Source organism: Prunus avium, chromosome 7, assembly GCF_965620075.1.
Source record: "Prunus avium chromosome 7, drPruAviu1.hap1.1, whole genome shotgun sequence".
NCBI classification, from domain to species: Eukaryota; Viridiplantae; Streptophyta; class Magnoliopsida; order Rosales; family Rosaceae; genus Prunus; species Prunus avium.
Genome location: NC_142290.1, coordinates 29951732 through 29971091, shown reverse-complemented (window position 1 = coordinate 29971091; position 19360 = coordinate 29951732). Strand labels below are relative to the sequence as shown.

Here is a 19360-nt window from a genome sequence, read left to right as displayed (position 1 = left end):
AATATAAATATCATTAGACCAAAAGCTAATTAGTAGGATAAAATCAGTTTGATTAGGAGAGACGAGTAGCAAAAGTACCAAGGGATATTGTTTTTCTTTTCTTGTCTTAGCTCAAAAGAAAACCTTCTCTTGGACCAAATCCTTAAAATAAAAAGAAAAGCAAAACTCAGTATATGCGAGGAACGGCCATTTGAAAAAAGTGCAGCCATCTTCATGATTACAGAGGGGACAAAAGTTGAAAAAGTGATGTCATTTCCCCTCCTGAGATGCTTAAACCTATGCGTTTATTTCTGGGAGGTGGTCAATACAGGGTTGACTGAAATCTGACCGTTGAGGTTTATTACTGTTCAATCCTACCTCACCTCACCTCTCTCCTTGAATTTGCATTTGCAAGAAGCTTCAATTTGGTGGGGCCTTTTTTAAAGACTGCAAGAGATTCAATGGAAATGGCTGTCTTCACAAACCAGCTTTTCATGGCACTGGTGTTTCTAAACAAAGCGAAGCCCAAGCAAAATGCACTGTAAGTTGGTCTCAACAACAACATCACTCAAAAAACTTTACATTCTGATCACATAAGCCATCCAAAACTAAAACAATAAACATTTCCCACCAAAACAAAGAATGGAAATAAATTTAAAGAAAGAAAAAAACCCACATTACACTAGAATGGACGTTACAGTGTTTGGATACATGGAAAAATGAAAAGAAAATGCGAGTCCAGACACGTTTAGTTACAAACCTGTTTAAATTTAAGAGGGTATTTCCTGCCTAAATCAGCTAGTGTTTTATCAAATACTAAAGAAACAAACCAACTTAGAATACACCAAAGCCAATCACCACCCATATATGTAAACATGAAAAAAGTCATCTTAAATACATCACACAGACCTAATCAGAGTTACCAATAGGCTATTTCACTGTAAGGAATCTACGTTCTTGCTCAGCTCCTCCAGCTTCTTCATCCTCAACTTCTCACTTTCACTCACCAGCTGCATCAAATGTAACATGACAACAGAACAACTTCAGACACAAATTGAAATGTAAAAAGACTTTGTATGCTTTCACTAGATTGAAATATAAGAGTATCGGTTGAGAGTTCAGACGAGTTGAACTCCTAAGCCGAGCCAAAACCAAAATTTGAAGCAGGCTCAACTGCGGACAATTTCAAGTTCAACCCATCCAAATTGCACACCTAGTTATGTAAGTAAAGGCAGTTTATTAGACTAACCTCCATTAGTTTTGTGATAAGCTGCACTTTTTCCCTGTTCTTTTCATTGAAAGCCTCAAGCGCGTCTCTGTATTCTTTTTCCTGTGACAAGTTACAAACCGAAATTCATTATGAACATGCATATGCCCAGCAGCAAATATATTCACATCAAAATGTAGTAAAAGTCTTAAGTTGTGTTACCTTCTTCTGGCAGGTGTGTCCTAGTGGCTTTAACTCTTTGTTAATTGAATCGATCTTCTTACGGACCTGTGAAACTTCCTTCCTCATTGGATCTGCAAGCCCTTCAAGCTCCTGGAAGTTCCATAATTTACACAACAAGGAAATTAATGACATAAAATTACCGACAACAATTTTTTTACTTTACATTAGATTGCATGAAATTGAAAAACCTAGACCAACATATCTCCATTAAACATCCTCAACTAGCTAATAGTACTGACTCAACGGCTATTTTTTCTAGTTTAACCAGCAGAAGTTGATGCACATGGGATACAGATATTTTCAGCAAGGCATCCTTGGACTGATATTGTTGTGGCAAGCATAAAAAAACTGAGAAGACCTGACTATATGACAAATTCGCGGTTATTGAGAACAAAAAAAAAACACTATTTGTTTTTGCCATCTCAAGGCTTATGTCTGTGCCTAAAAAGATTAAACTTCGTTGTCATAATTCCTCTGCCAAATTTCATATTTTGTTGTGTTTTTAACCTTTGGATCAACAATCTAATCTGCCAAATAATTCAGACTTAATATTCCTTTTAACCAAAAGCTCCAAGGAAAACAGTAATAAAGTTGAAATTCCTTACATCAAAGTGTTCCATGGCATAATAAATTCAGACCTTTGTTAATCTACAACCCAAATTTTTGCAAGGAGAAAAGAACAGACAAAACAACACAATAATTTGAAAATAGACCCCCAATTTATTTCCTTTTTGTTTTTTGGGGATCTAGCTTGCCATCAACTTTTCTCAACCTTAAATTTTCAGAAAGTTAAATTCCCTTGTACCCAGAAATTTCTTTGCATAAAATCATCATACCCATGTTTAGGTAAACCTTAATAAAACAAAAACAAAAATAAAAATTGAGTCTTTGGTAAGCCCATAATTTTCATGTAAACCTTAAAAACTTGTGTTGGGGTGACAAGAACAAACCTCACGAATAGTAGCCAAACGCTTGGTCTCCTCTTCAACACGACCCAACTGTGCTTGAACCTTTTCTCTGACCTCCATCTTCTTCCTCTCGATCTCCTCCTCTTTGGCTCTGAAAGTGGAAAGAGCCGACCTTGACATCTCTTCGTCCTCCTTGGAGAGATTGCTGTTGAAGCTGAGGCTTCCAGCTGAGTTCTGCACCACCAGCTGCTGCTGCTGCTGCTGTGGCTGTGGCTGAGCTTGCTCTGTCTGCATCATCTCTTCAAGCTCTTCTTCACACAAACAAAGAGCAACCCTTTTCCTGAAATTCTCAATTTCTTACCTTCCTCTTTGCCTCTCTTTTGCTTTTGCTTTTCTCTCTGCTTTGGTATGATGGGTTTTGGAGGTGTGCTCTGTATTCTCCTCCTCTGTGCGTTTGCAGTGCTTATGAATAAGTCTGTGGCTGTGGCTGAGGCTGAGAGGCTGGCGTTAAAGGTTTTAAAGCGTCAAGCCAGCAGCTTATTGTTCTTTAATGAACAAAACAATAAAAAAGAAAAAAAGGAAAAAAAGAAAGGAAAAAAGAAAATAAAAAAGAATTGGAAAAGCTTTTGGTTGAAATGACTCAACTGCCAACCACTGATAAAGAGATGTTGTGCAATTCTACTTTACTGAATGAAATGCGGTGTGTCTTAAATTTTTTTAAAATAAACTTGTCTCTACCCGTTTATGTGCAGCCCACCTGCTAAATCCTAAATCCTAAATCCTCCCCCATTGGAATTTCAAATCTTTTTGTTTTTATTGAAATCCCAATTTGAATTTTTTACTGTGCTCAATTATTTCACCAATTGTAATACTATTGTTCTATAGCTATTCTAATGAAGTAGATACTGTTTTTCTTTTTTAACATTCATTTATTATGCCACATTTTACTAAAGGAAAATCTTGATTGGGAAATGGAGTTGCCCAAGAGAAATTGAGATGCTTCTATTTTGTCATCTTTTTTCTTTCTTTTTACATATTTGACAATGAAGCTTTAACTCAATAGACAACTCATAACACATATAAGTTCCCTAACGTAATCCCGAATCATGGGCAAGCACAAAACGCTTACACCCGAAAGTGCATTCCATGAGATGAGAGTACAAGTAGAACTTCTTGCATTTTCTTTATCATATAGAGATTCGAATTTAGGTCTATTTTGCTATGTTGCAAAGTTGCAATGTTGGTAGACGGACAACTTCAACCCACCTTTTTTAGTTAACCCATTCTCACATGGGCTACACGCAAGCACATAATGCACTGGTAAAAAGAGAACATGATTATGCATAGTAGAATACATATGCCTATCCTTTTCAACCTAAAATATAAATATATACATATGCCTATGTGTCAACATATGTTTAGGTTATTGGTCATTCTATCGAGTACCTTTTTGTCGAGTTTAATTTGTATGTGGAATCAGTAACAATATTGGGAAAAAGAAATTTGTATGTAAATAGATTATATTTATAAGGCAGTCTTCATTGCACATATTGGATTTTACAAAGAAATTGTAGGAAACCCTAGGTTCAGAATATTTCTAAAAACTTAGCTAACAAGGAAATAATTAAAATTCTAGTTAAAATAATGTTAGGAAATTAATCCGATAGTCTAAAAATATAAAATAAAACATTAAATTAAATATAAATCTTGATAGAATCCATACTTGATTCAAACTTCCTCAATCAATCCGAGAATCCCAACGATATGCCTTGTTATATTATATGGTTCCCCAGTTTTATTTCAGTGTTGCAAAACATGCAAGCTAGGGCCAAGAGACTCAAAAGAAGGTTTTCGGAGTGGTCAAGAAGCAAATGGGAAATTGAAGCCCATCCCTTGTCCTTGTGGACAGCCAAGCCAGAAGCCAGGGTGGCGGTGCTTAAGACTAAAGTTTGGTGTGGAGTGGACAGAAAGGGTCACCTACGCGCACAGACACACTTGACCAGCGAGGCTGACAGAGAGGCGTAAGAGCCAAGGCAAAGTTGGGCAAAGGCCACTGGCGGCAGCTTCCCTACCCTTTTGACAAATTTTACCTCCTTTCCGATGTGGGATTGGCCCTTTGAATCTCCCTTTTTCTTTTCTTTCTTTTAATTTTTAAAATTAAAAATATATATATATTTTTAATTGTTGTTTAATTTGGCTTTGTAATTCATATTTTACTTGGTATGATTGAGTCAAGGTGTACTTTAAATATTCCAAAATGACATAATCTCTTGCTAATGGATTTCTACTTTTTCTCTTGCTTTCCCTTCTTTCTCTGTTGCGTTGTGAGGGGGTGGAGGGGACCGACTCAACATTTTGACAATTTCAAACCTTGGAAATTAGATTAGAGAAAATCAAATATCTGAGATCAACGGTTGGGATCATTTGACAGAATCCTATAGAATCTCATTGTGGGTCCAATCCAATGGTGGGTGATCAGTGCACCCATTAGCTTACCAAGCATGCCTAGTTGCCAACTTTTACCTAATGACAGCGTAAATAAGCTGTGCATTAAGCAATTGTTTTAGTGAAATCAAATGATTCAGGTTTCTGCAGGGTGCCTGTTTTATTTTGTTGCCATCTAACAAAAACATGTTGTCTGTCTTGTATTTTTCTTTTTCTGTCACCAAAGAAAGAATCTTTGTAGGTGTTGGGTTGGGGTGGCAACTGTTTCTTTAGATAGTAGATTCTCTCTCTCTCTCTCTCTCTCTCTCTCTCTCTCTCTCTCTCTCTCTCTCTCTCAGCCTGTGATAATTGGCATAATCAATTAAATAGCTACTTAATTTAGACAAACAGGTGTTAATTACTTAAATATTTTTCTTTCTCTTCTGTTGGCTTTTGGACTCTTATAGCTTTCCATGGGTTGCTTGGCCTTTCAATTTGGAATCTTGTAGGAGGCTATGAATTTTCTGTTCTTTTCTTTTGTTTATTTTCTAGAAAATAATGAGGCATGAAGAGAAAAGGCCTAATGAGGAAAAGAAAGAGCTACTGGACTAGAAAATATCTGGACCGACTTGTCTAAGTTGACCAAAGCTTTCAGAGACTCGCAGATCCACAAATATGCATTCTTAATTCAACTTAGTGACAAAATATATACACTCTGTTATTCTCTCATATTTGGTTAATTGGAAATGGAATATATAGGAATATTCAGCATTCTCTTTGATTCCTCCCAAAACAATGGAATGAGCATGTGAGTCCCATAATCATATCATAAATGTATGCCCGAGAAACTTCTCTATCTCTTGTTTCATATCTCGTATCTCTTTATCTTTCTTATTAGTAATTACACAATATATTATATACAATCATGTGGTAATATAGAGAGAAAATAAGAGTATTAAACCAGGGTATAGATAAATTATTATTGCCCTAAAACGGAGCTTGGAATCCAAGTTTTAGATCTCAAACCTAGAACTTGAACCCAAGGCACCGCACTACACCCGAGCCACATGGTTTGAGTCTCAGACTAAGACTCTAGACCAAACTTTAACTAAATAATAAAACATATCCCATTTTTTACTCATTCTCATTCTTTTCCCGCAATCACACACCACTTAATGTTAAGAAACGGAATCATGTATATAGTTTTTGAATTTAATATGATATATGGATGCCAAATGGATGTACGTATGGCATGAGAAGCGTGACAAACACCTTCGTGTTTGTATATGAAGTGGAGGTGAAACACCGCAACCACCATGAAGATGAAACTAGGCATTGCTCATGTCACAGCGACAAGAGATTTCGTGTGGCCTTCTTTCTAATTTGTCCCATAGCGTATAGGATCCACTAGTGTAGTGGTTTGGAGTATTTACTCCCTCATGCAAGGTTCTAGATTCGAATCCTAGCATCCGTGTAGTGTGTGTGTGTGTTTAGTATGTTATTGCCCCTCTCAATATGAAGGGTCCTAAAAAAAAATTTGTCCCATAGCTGTAAGTTGAAGCATCTTTGGTGATGTCTGAATCTGAGTATTATATATAATAATACTCTGTCATATATCAAACACCTAAAGAAGAAGCAAATTATTGTAGCTTAAAAGTTCCTAAACAGTCAACAACGTCTAGTCTAGTGAAAAATGACCTTAATTTGTAGATAAGTGGTCTCAGGTTCAATCCCCGATCGCACCTTGGTAGTGTGTGTGTGTGTGAGAAACCCTTGTCTCCTTTTAGTTTAGATTATTGCTTGTATTTATAAATAAAAAAGTTCATATACAAATTTGTACGAACCGTATAGACTTATATATTGATATTTAAACCATAAAACAGAAAGTAATAAATATATACATACATATCTATGTTAGTTTGAAATTTATATATTTAAGTAGAATACTCCTGTAGACAAAGATTTCGTGTGGGCTTCCTACTTGGCCTTATGAGTATCTTTGCTGAATCTCTTAAGTATTGGATTACTCTATTCTATCATCATCAAACAAATACATTAATTAATATACAAATGAGGGACCAGATAAATTTAGCCAAAAATATCCTAAGCAATTTGTACGAATCATATTGTTTTTTTGTTACAATCGCAATCATGCAATATATTTTTGGAGCCTGTCAATTTCTCATCATTTTGAGGCCTGTTGTATTCTATAACCTTCGGCATACTGGTGCGCAATGATGAATGCATATGTTTTGCAATGAATTAAATATATAAAACGACATGGAAAAGTGTCCAAATTAACATTATGTCATCCTAAATTTCGTTTATAACTATAATGATAAAATACATTACACGTAATATATGTCCTATTTTTATGGGACTTTATATAATCTCATGTAACTAAATGGTTCATATCCTTTGAAGATCGATACTATAATATAATCAAGTAGCTCTTAGTCTAGCGGTATCGCTCTTTCCAATGTTGGAAAAGATCGGTGGTATGATTGTTAAGCAATAATAATCAAGGAGAAAAGATATCGAGTGCATATTGTGTTAAACATCTAGTGGTTTGATGAGTGACTACATTTGGCTGCCCAACTTGTGTTTGGGATTTCATGGGTTACGATATTTTGAATTTGGCTGGCCCAATCGTTCCATCCAACCTACAAATTTTAAGAAGCCCATAAGGTGCAAATGGTGCGCTTTTGAACATAAATCTTTCTTAATTCACTAATAAAATTCTTGAATAATAAAAAGAAAAGATATTGATATTGCCTTCCAAACAAACATTTTGTCTTCCTGTAAGTACCCAGAAATTTATTTCCTCAAAATATAGGCAAGGTAACATGATGAAATCAACGGTAGCGAGGAAGGGAGAGGGTGTTGTTTCTCTTCCAAGTTGCCCTGCGAGAAGGTCGTGCCTTGTGGTACAAGTGACCCTTTCCTCCCAATCCCCTGCATTTCTTCCCAGCAGAAGTGAGCCCGCGAAGCTCCCTGTGCTTGTGAACAGGGTTGCAGAGCCAGTTGATTCTTGGGTCATTTCTGATAGCATTATGAGCAACATCAACCAGGATCACCTCAAAGTACTTGTAGGTCGAATCCTGCATCCACAGATTGCAAAGGCAGAATAAGACACCATGAAACAAAACCAACACACCAAGCAGACCACAGAAAGAAAGAGAAACAAAATCACATTCTGAGTCACAAACCTCATTGATCCAGTATGAATTGAGAACCCTAAGGCCTCCCAATCTCCGGCCAGCGCGCTCCTCAGCAACAGACCTCTTGCTGCGCTGAAACTTTAGCTGTGTCACACCTTGGTTTGTGGGCTTCCCATATACAATGCCCTTGGCAACAGGCCTCTTGCGACCGCCACGCCTTACACGGATACGATAGACAACATAACCCTGCAACATATTTTACTAGAATCATCAGCCAGAAGATCATCAAAACAGACAACAAATAACATGTCCAAAAACCAAAACAGTGCAATGTATCTGATCGGGACAAAAGGAAGAACCACTGAGAAATCTCCCTCGATTGATTGGTTTATATAGCTTCTTAGGAAGCATTCAATGATTGAAGGCAAGCACCCTTTTCAGGCAAAAATGCTTAAGCATCTGAATGCTGCTTAACCAACACATATTGGTGCACAACATAAGAAAACGCATGCTCACCGAAACAATAAGCCTAATCTAGATATGCATCAGATAAGGCTGTTAACAAGGCATGAAAATAATAGACCTAATCTAGATATGCATCAGATAAGGCTGTTACCATAGGCATATGTGCAAGTCAACAGCCTATTAATTAAGTTTGTTCCTGAAATTAGAAAATAATAATTTCAACAAGAAGCAACCTGCTTGGCCTTGTAACCCAAACGACGAGCCTTGTCAGGGCGGGTGGGTCTTGTGACTCGGACAATTGAAGGATGCTGGCGATATTCCCAACAGCGCACCCTCTGGACGAACCTCATCAAATCGGATTGCTTCTTCCTCCATATCTCCGACTGATACTTGTAACCTCCTGATAATTGATCACCAAAACCACTTGTTATATAATTGATCGTTCTCCAATCAAATACATGTTCATATTTTATACCACATATCATCACAGTCTCAAACAACACCCAATGTAGTACTTCCTTGAACTGTGGTGTGTTGCCTAGAAAATGTAGGACACAACACAAGGCCAAGCATCATACAAATACCAGCAAAATTCAGCTTCTATTTTTCTGCTACCGTCTTAGTTTTAAAACTTTTTCTATTTTTCTTCTACCGTCTTAGTTATGAACTACTTTCCACAAACACATATGCTCATAAGCCATTATTGGGATTTGACAAACCAAAATGGACGCCATGTACAACAGTTCAAAAAGAATTTAAACAAGTGAAAAGTTTAATACAATGGAAAGCTAAAAATCAAATATATATAAAACATAAATTCGGCTGAAGTATCAGTGTCCCTGTAACTTGAAACAAACCTATGAAATTCCATATGAAAATGGAACTTGATAATCTAGGGAGAGAGAGAGAGAGAGATGTACCCATTGTATCAAAAAGGAGTTACGACGATCAAGCTTCGGCTATCCTTACGTGAGGGTTTATGAAGAAACCCTAATATTAAATTATCTGAGGATGACATGGCGGAGGAAAACGACAGCGTCCTATTTTGGCTTTTAAACAGGCTCTCAATTTCAGCTGGCCCAAAATTGAAAGGCCTTTTAACTAGCCTTCCATATTTTATAATTCGGTTTACCCAATCTTTCAATCCAACAATCTACCAGACTTCTTGGAGCAACCAAGTTAGAAATTTGCGAAAAAAGGCCTCATTTTGTACTAAATTATGAAGAGCTTATTATGGTTAACGTAGAATTCTATAGTGAGGGTTTTATTTAAGGCCATGAGATGAGGCTCTACTTCTTAACTGTTGGATCAAATTGATTAGTTATTGGATTAAATTGGTTAGTTTGATCCAACAGTTAAGAGATAGGACATCATCTAATGCCCTCGCTAGAATGACACTATAGTTGACCTTCCAGTATAATTGTTAACTGGGCTAAACTAATGTGAAGCCCAACTTGTTTTGTTCAAAATCTTTGGGTCACAAGGATGCTGAGACCAAAAACACCTACATCCCCATCTTAATTTTTGACTCGATGTGAGTTAGAATAAGTTGCAACAACTCATTGTGAGTTTTGATGTATTGTTTGTAGTGAGACCGATTCTCCGATAGTGTAATGCTGAGGTTTCCTTCCGCAATCAAGTGGTGACGACGCTCTTTTTGGTGTTGGGAGGTTGTTGAGCAGCATTGTCATTCCTCTTGGTGCTTCCAATCCCTTGTTTGCTACAAGGTTGTGTTTTGTGTCGCGTCTCAATCTCAATGAGCCATGCTCTCTACCCTTCGAGGTTTTGGGAATCAGGCTTATCTTTATCTACTGTGTAAACACCTTTTATTTTGACCTCCTTACCCAGGAGGGTTTTCTCCTATGCAAATGGAAGATCCATTTCACTTTCACATAGTTAAAAAACAAACAAAGATTTAAAGACGACACAAAAAGATAGGCTTTGAGCCTCATCTAACCTAAAGGCTACAAGTGAAAGTTTTAAGCTAGATCGTTACCTTATTCAGTTTTGCAGGCTTTGAAACCCATGCAGCAACTTCAACCACACAAGACCCAACACAAAATAAAGGAAAAATAGTACATGCGGTCCCATTTTGATGATGAGCTATCTGTTGTCGGTCCATGGAAAAAGTTATTACCATATAAAACTAGTTTTTATTTTGTCATATTTTAGCCTAAGATCGAAATAAACTAAAGTTTTCAAACAAGGAGATTTGACTGCCTTGTAATGCTTTAATGGCCCCTATACTCCTATGCAACATATGTCCAGGCTTTGCATTAGAATTCTGCTGCCATGTTTTATAAGAAAATTAATCAGTTTGCACATTATTCTAATTTAATACGTTGCTAGTTTAGATAATATTATTCTAAAATATATATACAAATCATACTTAAACCCTAATGATATCTCTTCGTATCAATATGAGATTCTGAGAAGTGCAACTATATAGTCCCATTATTTGTTACAAAGGGAGGAAAACATGGTCAATATTATTATTATTATTTAATATAAGCGATAGTCTAAATTACATGGGAGAGAGATTTCTCACACACACACAACTACGATGTCGTGGGGATTCGAATATGAAACCTCTAAACTACACCTCATTAGTGAAAACATGGTCAATATAATAGATGATTTTATATTGCATGATTCAATGATTTTCTCATTAAATAGCAAGAGAGAGGATCTTCCATTAAAGAAGGAAAAGAAAATAGAGAGGATTGTTTGTTTCCAAAATTTTGTGTTATATATATATATAAAGCAAAAGGCAGAGAATGGTGAAACATTCAAAATACCAGAAAATGCACTTGATTAATGCAAACATTAAGAATTGAAATTATTAATTAAGTGAGGATAATATGGTAAATTTACACTTTTTTATATTAAAAAAATTTAAAATTAAAAGAAAAATCAGATAATGGATCCTCTTTTTATGGAACACAACTACCCATTATCTTTTTTAATTCTAAAATAAATATAAATTTTTTAAAAAAAAGCCTCTCGCATGTGCGGAAGCGCATGCAGAGAGGCTAGTGTAGGTAAAGAATAAAAGTCACACTTCAATAACTAGGTTCATAGTAAAATGCTACTTCAAGCACAAATAGTAAGTTTCACATAAGAAGTTCAGATGTACCAACTACGAAAATTTTAATGAACAAAAATCTTTTGTACAAATATCATGACTCTCACTTCAATTGATAAAGTATCTTTGTACTTAAAACTGGCAAAATGCTATTTCGAGCACAAATAATATATTCGCTCACGGATCTCATTTGTGAAAATAATTAAAGTTACAATGAAGAAAATACTTATTATAGCTCGCTAGGAAATATATAAATTGACGCGTGACAACCTTTTTTTCCAGTTTTGAGTGAAGAACAATTCTTACATACTACAAGTGTATACAATCTCATTGTCACAACCAATGTCTTAAATATTGGAGGTATCGGAAATATCGGAAGTAAAAAAACACGGAAATATCGCAGGAAATATCGGGATATTATCGGTATCGGAAAAAATTGAATAAAAACCACGGAAATTGTAAGAAAAACTTGGAAATTTTTATTGAAACTTTGCAGGATGTTTATTTAGTCAATTATCTATTAGTTTATCACAAAAAATTGGAAGGAAATGCATTGCATGATGGATTTAACTAATTTAAGTTGATTATATAGCGAGCTGGCAAACACCGTAAGTGTAGAAAATATGTAGTAATTAATGAAAGAAGATTAAACACACCATAATCATTTATATATAATGAATTACTACAATATTTTACACTTTATACATTGCATGGTAAGATACATGAGTGACTTAGTACCACATAGAGTTCTTATGAGGTTCAAAATTTTCACTATCTTCATCATCTCTATGTGTAGAGTAAGTATATTTTGAAGAGTAGTCATCAAATGATAAATCCCCAAAATAGTTTTGCATGTAATTGTTAACATGCCACCCATATGGATCCGAGATTGGTTGACGTTGTCCATAAGCAAAATCATTTGAAGATTGAGTCTCGGATTCTTTCCATGAGTCGCTTGATTCCATCCCAACAGGAATGGGATATGAAGGGTAGGGAAATGGTTGGTTATGAGTATAACCATAGTTACTACTCATCTCATGTGAAAATTTGTTTCTTGCAAAAAGAATTCAAAACAAAACCATGTATATATATAAATATTTTAGTATTTTCACAAAAACATAAGTGATATGGTGGTTAAGGTGTTGAAGGAGTAAAATGGTTTTCACAAATACCATGTATATAAATATTTTTGGGTTTCGTATCGGGATATTATCGATAATATCTCGATATATTGCCCAAATCATTCATAAAAATGTTGAAAATATCTTCCCGATATTATCGACATATTGACGATAACACTATGGTTAGTTGTTAAAATATCGGATCCCCAAAAATCAGATATTATCGGGATTATATCGGGGATATTATCGATATTTAATACCTTGGTCACAACAATAACTGATAATTTGATACTACGGATTAGATAGGTAATTAGCAATTTACTCATACATTAGATAGAGGTACGAGGATATATACCGAAAGCTTTCTGGAAAAACAAGAAATAAACAATGAAAACAAACCTCGAGAAAATAAGTCACGTGAAGGCACGTGAGATGAGCGTAAGGCCTCGCGTGCCGGCGTGCCCTGCTTTTATCCTACAGAAAATGTTGAAAAAGCCTGGGACCCACGTGAGCAGCTGTCTTTGAAGCTTTTTCTGACATTGGTGTCAGTGACGTATGCCTCCTCAGACATGTGACCACCCTTTTTTTTAAATTAATTTAAAATTTTCTAATTATATTATAATTTGGGATTATATTAATCCCTAATAAAGACGAAGTAGCTGACGTGGATAGGTCAGGTGGGCCCCGGCCCAGATCCGTACGTGCAGTGGATCCAAGATGTCTTTTTGGCCAGTGGGTGGTCTCGTGGTAATTTATGTGGGTTGACATATGTGCCCCCTAGAAATTGTCAAATTCCCAAACGAAATTGCTTTTGGTTTGGGGGTCCCTAGTCCAAAACCCAGATGAAGACAACACACCCCACCTCAGTTTCCGTTATCCGCATTTTCTACCTTATTATATAGACTTTTTTTTTTCTCTTTCATATTAAAAAAATAAAAATTCAGAACCTAGTTATTGTGATTTTTTTGTTTCAGGTTCATATTGTATGTCACTTAATTTTTTTTTTCAAACAATCGATATTGGAGAAAGGAAAAATCGAACTTACGTCCTCAGGTGCAGCATGTTCGTATTATATATCACTTAATTTTTTTTGATACAATAGATATTAGGAGAAAGGAGAATCGAACTTATAACCTTAAATGCATCAAGTTCTTACTGTATATCACTTAATCATTTTTGATACAATCTATTTAAGTAAATGAGAAATCGAACCTAAAACATCAAGTGCAAGTGTAAATGATCGTAGTCACTTAAACTACAAAGTCTCTTATGCATTTATTTCGAGCATGTGAGAGTTCTTCAAAAAAATCAAACTATCGCTATTCAAATAATAAATTTACACCAACTAAATGTGTAATTCAATTTATAATTTAACAATATAATTATTATTTTAATCACAGTTGATTGAGTAATGGCTCATCGAGTTGACTGGTTGGTACCAAAAAGTATCAATCCACCCACTCGAGGCTCATCATTAACTCTGAATAACTGGGTTTAATTCGCAATGTATGAACAAAAAACAAGCCTTGTTGTACTTGATACTCTTTTAAAAAAAAAACCCCCAAAAAAAATAGAAGAAAAAAATACAGACGTTGATGAGTGTGAAAAATACCACTGAACGCCTGAAAGTGGTCAGCTCGATCACAGTTTTAGATCTGACAGTATGAACTTCACTTCACTCATTGGTGCAAGTATATAACTGTAAACACAAGTTTGGTTTTAGTCATATAAAAAAACACAAAAGTGGATGATTCTTTTCTTTCTTTAATTTCTGGGAAATTTAAAAGTAATAATGTACGAAAGAAATATATAAATTTGTGGAGCATTTTGTCAAAGGGCTAGGAGGCTATGAATAGAAGTAGGTGCCAATGGTGTTGGAACTGAGTTGTCATGTCACCTGCAGTAAATAGTGGTTGGTCAAATCAAATCCAACACGTTAAAACAGAAAAAGAGGAGGAGGAGGAGGAAGACAGCTTGGTTGGGTAAAAGGGAAATGCCCCCAACCCAACCCAACCCACCCCACCGGTTCTACTTTCTGGAATGTTTATGCTCAACCATCTGCCTTCCACTGGTCTTTTCTTTCCCAACTTGTTTCATTGCTTGCTCCCATCTTGTTTACCTCATTGCCATTTGGTCAGCCATTTTTCAACATAAGCGATAGTTTAAATTACAAGACAAGGGAATAAGAGTTTCTTACACACTACTAAGATACTATAAGAGTTTGAAGATGAGATCATTTGCCTACAAGTCAACTTCCCGTTAGCCCCTTTGTCAACTACATAATTGGTTTTCATTCGGTTTGTGTAAATACATTAGGTTTTAGAACATGCTCCTAAGTTCCCTTTATTCTAATACTTTCAAAAGAAAATACCAAAAAGAAAAAAGAGATACTGAGTGAATGGAGATCTCTTTCATGTGTAAAAAGTGTTAGTAAAGGACAAATGCCATAGATGTATGCTATAGTACTTGTAGGGGTTTCAAATCAAATTCTTTTTCCCACTTGGTCTCATTGTATATATATTTTTTTTTTTGGTTCTCATATTTTGTCTTATTTTTTTACTTTGATACCCATTGTTCAATTTTGACAATTTCAATAATATAATCTTCTCTCGTTATAATCCCGTCCAACTAAGATTATGCATAACGCGTTCCTCTCTTCTTTAGAAGAATATGTTTTACAAGAGAAGGTCACTCTTGACTCGTGTTTGACATATCGTGTTTAAAGTGAATTAAAAACTACTTATTAAGTAAAACACATATCATGTTTTCATAAAATAAAAAATTGTTTTAGATATTTAATACGAAATCCCATTTCATTCCAAGATTTAATTACTTTTTTTTTAAAGACACCTAATAGTTGAATTACTTTTTGATATAAAGAAATTAGTTTAATTTCCACTCCTTATATTATAAGTAAAAGTAAATACATAACAAATGCCAATTAATGTAGGTAGGGGGAACTGCGTCTGCGGAGCCCACTTGTGTGCCCTCTTTACCAGACTTGAGTGGCTTCATTTTCAATCCCCTCCTTAGCTAATTCATTTAATTCCTAATATATTATTATAGATTTCATTCTTTGAATAATGATGAAAATAATAAGTAAAACAAGAGAAAATTAGACAAGTTTCTTAGTTGAGTTGAGTTTAGTTATAGAAAAGAAAAGAGAAATGTAGAACTCATACACAATTGACAATACGAAGGATGTTCTGCAATATACATTCTGACATGTTAATATTAACAAAAATAATTTTTTTATTTATGGAACTTAAAATTTTAAAGCGCGGACATTGTTGGATTGAGAAATTTTGGATATGGTAACAATACTAAAATTGCTACAAAATACGAACGAAAAAAATAGTTATATTCGTAACAACTTGTTATTTTTGGCATAATAAAGAAAACATGAACGAAGATTAACTTACATTTAAAAAACGACTATATGCAATGCATCATTTGAAATCAATATATTTATTTTCTTTTTTCTTGTTTAAATGTTCGCATATGTGAATTGTGGAAATCTAAACAAATAGTTTTGCCATTTTAAATCCCTAAATTTGGAATTAATGCATCCAACTCAACCTTAATGTTTTGACAACAATCCATAATAATATAATATCATACTGGAACTAGTGAAGAAAAGAATATTAGCCTTGAAAGCTGAGTGATAAAGCCTGAGCTAGGCTGCAATGTCGGCTTGACTCTCTCTCTCTCTTATTATATCATGCATATGCCTCTAGGGTCTTGGGTTTAGATTAGGCTAGCTTGATTAAATAAATGGAAAAAGAGATTAAGCCTAATAAAAACACACTTCTGCTATTTCCAAAGCAAAGCAGAGAGACAGAGAAACTGCAGGTTCTTTCCTCTCTCTCTCTCTCTAGCTCTAGCTATCTATTTGTTGCAGTTTTTTAAAGCTCTTTTTTTAATTATTAGTTTTCCCTCAACTGTCTTGTCTAAGTGTCTTTTTCTCAAGTGCCTCAGGCTTCTTCACTGGCCTTAAACAAACTTTGCAGGCTTTTCTGTCAGAATGTGAGGTATCTGCCAAAGCTATAAAAGAACCCACAGAAGCCTCTGCCTAAAGCTTTCTCAGACTTTCTCTTCACTTAAAACCCAATTCATTTCACACCCAACAAACATATTATTAAAACTCAATCAGAAAAACAAACCAAACTTATTAAACCCCACCTCTCTCTCTCTCTCTCTCTCTCTCTCTCTCTATATGGACTTTCACCTCAAGCAATGGAGAAACCAGCAGCATGAGTCAGAGGAACAACATTCTGCAAAGATACCAAAACTTCACCTAGAGCCCCATCCACACTCAGAGCCATCTGGGTATGCTCTCCCTCTGTTTGTTCCTGAGCCCAACAGCAAAATGATCAGCACCCTGTCAGCGTTTTCTGAATCTACACCAGCATCTGCCTCCACCAGATTTCCCAGTGAGATTTTCTTTTACTTTCCCTTTTCTTTCTTCTTTCTTCCTTCTTTTGTCACAGACACAGCAAACCACAAAGTGTTTTTGATTCTTGGAATTGAAAAGATCATGTCTTTGTTTGGTTTTCTCCCCAAGTTTTCTACTTTAATGTCATCTTAATTTAATTCTTGTTCCTCTGCTTTTTTTTGTCTGTTTTCTAGAAATGGGGAGCTATTTCAGCTTCTCCCAGTTGCAGGAGCTTGAGCTGCAGGCTTTGATATTCAGGTACATGTTAGCTGGTGCTGCTGTTCCTCCTGAACTTCTTCAGCCAATCAGGAAAAGCCTTCTCCACTCTCCTCCATATTTCCTCCACCACCCTCTTCAACAGTACCCTCATTTTCAGCCTGCTTGTAAGTATTTACCTCAACATGAGTAAATCAATCATTGTAGCAAATTTTGACTCTGATCTTTAACAAATAGTACCTCTTTTAAATTGCCCATTTGACATATTTGTACAAGTAATGTGTTAAGACTAGGACTGAGATTTGTTCTGCCTACTTTGAAGGACCAAATGTCACATAAATGTTATTTTCACTAATTGGTACATATATATATTTATGCAACCTAAGATTTTGAGTCACTTAAGCTTGAACATTAATCGATAAGGATAATGATTTTTGCACTCCTCTTTTCTCTTTTTAACCGGATGCACTCCAAACTGAATATTTTACAAATTTCTCTGCACTCGCGACGCAGCGACATAAGTGCAGAGGATAAAAATTGTGCTAAAAGAATCACTAGCTAGTCATGGTATTGATAATTATGTGCTGCATTATCCAGTGTTGCAATCAGGGTATTGGGGAAGAGCAGCCATGGATCCAGAGCCAACAAGGTGTAGAAGGACAGATGGCAAGAAATGGAGGTGTTCTAGAGATGTGGTGGCTGGTCAGAAGTACTGTGAGCGCCATGTGCACCGTGGCAGAAACCGTTCAAGAAAGCCTGTGGAAGCCACCACTGCTACTGCTGGTGGTGGTGGTGGAGGGACTAGTGATATTGCTACCAACACCACCACCAAGACATCATCTGGTGGGGCCCATTTTACTCTTTCTGGGTCATCATCATCCCCTTCAATTGATCTGCTTCATCTCAACCAGAGGTGAAAAAAGAACTAATAACCAAAGCTTTTTGGGTTTATTTTATTTGGATTTATTGATTAAACTATGCTAGAGATTTGCTTTTGGACATGTTTATTGGGTTTATTATGTGGAAATTGATTATAGGGGTTGATCCTCAACTGGTATGATTGACCAGAAAAATGAAATTGAAATTAATAGCACTCAAAGCAACCATTTAATTAGGTGATGTGTTTTCCTGAGGCCCTCCCCCCCCTTTTCCCTTGTCTTTTTTGTTGATGTTTTAGAGACATGAAACTTTGAAAATGAGAGAATCTCATGGGCCCTATTGTAGGCATGCTCCCTACTTTGAAGTACAGGATCTTAATATAAAGGCAAGGTTAATAATGTCTCAAATCTGACAAAGAAAAGAGCTTTAGCCTGTGTAGAGAGCCATGCCCTGAATAATTTCTTGAGCTATTGCCCATGCTCTTGTAGTCTTGCAACCTTTTCTTTGTTATTTGTGCCATTTGGGCAAATTGTTCTTATTGGTATTTCTTGCTCTTACATGCTCCTCTCTCATGTCGCATGTAGTTCCTCAGAGTCCAAAGCTGAGAACATGAGCCTCTTTGAACACCGCAGTGAGGTCTCCGGGAGCACTAAATCCGACAGCCATGTCTTGCGGCCTTTTTTTGATGACTGGCCGGGGAAGCTCCAAGAACTGGACAATGCACGAAACAATGCTGGCTCAATGAACTCTGCCACCAGCCTCTCCATTTCGATAAGGGGAAATTCCTCCTCGGATGTGTCACTGAAATTGTCTACCGGCAATGGAGTCGAGACAGGGCTCCAGGACGGCCATGCTGAGCGCGAGCAGCCACAATTGAATTGGCCTGCCGGATGGGGAACAAACCAAATGGCTTCCATGGGAGGGCCGCTTGCGGAGGCCCTTAGGTCCTCCTCCAACTCCAATTCCTCACCAACCAGTGTTCTACATCAGTTGCCCCGCAGCTCCGCCTCGGAAACTAGCTTTATCAGCACTTGAATATCACCACATCAGAGTCCCAGCGAGCTTCTCTTAGTTGCTTGTGTAAATTGCTCGCATTATTTTTCTTAACTGGATGAGTTCTGTGGATGTTTAACGATGAACAACTTTGTTGCTTATTTTTTTAAATGTGCGATTGCAAATTACTTTGGTTAGTTCTGACCTAGAATTTCAGTAGAACATATTTTGAAAGTAAATAACA

At 36.1% G+C, this 19360-nt stretch overlaps 3 protein-coding genes across 4 annotated transcripts; 1 reads left to right on the top strand and 2 right to left on the bottom strand.

Annotated features, from left to right (window-relative positions):
• Window positions 1-632: 632 nt before the first annotated feature.
• Window positions 633-2915, bottom strand: LOC110753552 (uncharacterized). Of its 2 annotated transcripts, none has more exons than XM_021954472.2 (4): window positions 2380-2915; window positions 1409-1519; window positions 1229-1309; window positions 633-998 (listed from the first exon to the last, which is right to left on the bottom strand). In XM_021954472.2, exons 1-4 carry the CDS (start codon window positions 2632-2634, stop codon window positions 915-917), a joined length of 531 nt encoding a protein of 176 aa, XP_021810164.2. In that variant the 5' UTR covers window positions 2635-2915; the 3' UTR covers window positions 633-914. The 2 variants fall into 2 exon arrangements, with proteins under 2 accessions (XP_021810164.2, XP_021810165.2); XM_021954473.2 differs by having other exon boundaries at window positions 633-989; window positions 2380-2904.
• Window positions 2916-7550: 4635 nt separating this feature from the next.
• On the bottom strand, window positions 7551-9311 carry LOC110753529 (large ribosomal subunit protein eL15-like). Its single transcript, XM_088244672.1, has 4 exons — window positions 9308-9311; window positions 8621-8787; window positions 7971-8168; window positions 7551-7862 (listed from the first exon to the last, which is right to left on the bottom strand). Exons 1-4 carry the CDS (start codon window positions 9309-9311, stop codon window positions 7617-7619), a joined length of 615 nt encoding a protein of 204 aa, XP_088100798.1. The 3' UTR covers window positions 7551-7616.
• Window positions 9312-16650: 7339 nt separating this feature from the next.
• GRF3 (growth-regulating factor 3) lies at window positions 16651-19287 on the top strand. Its single transcript, XM_021954407.2, has 4 exons — window positions 16651-17026; window positions 17223-17411; window positions 17842-18157; window positions 18708-19287. Exons 1-4 carry the CDS (start codon window positions 16810-16812, stop codon window positions 19156-19158), a joined length of 1173 nt encoding a protein of 390 aa, XP_021810099.1. The 5' UTR covers window positions 16651-16809; the 3' UTR covers window positions 19159-19287.
• The last annotated feature ends 73 nt before the right edge of the window (window positions 19288-19360 follow it).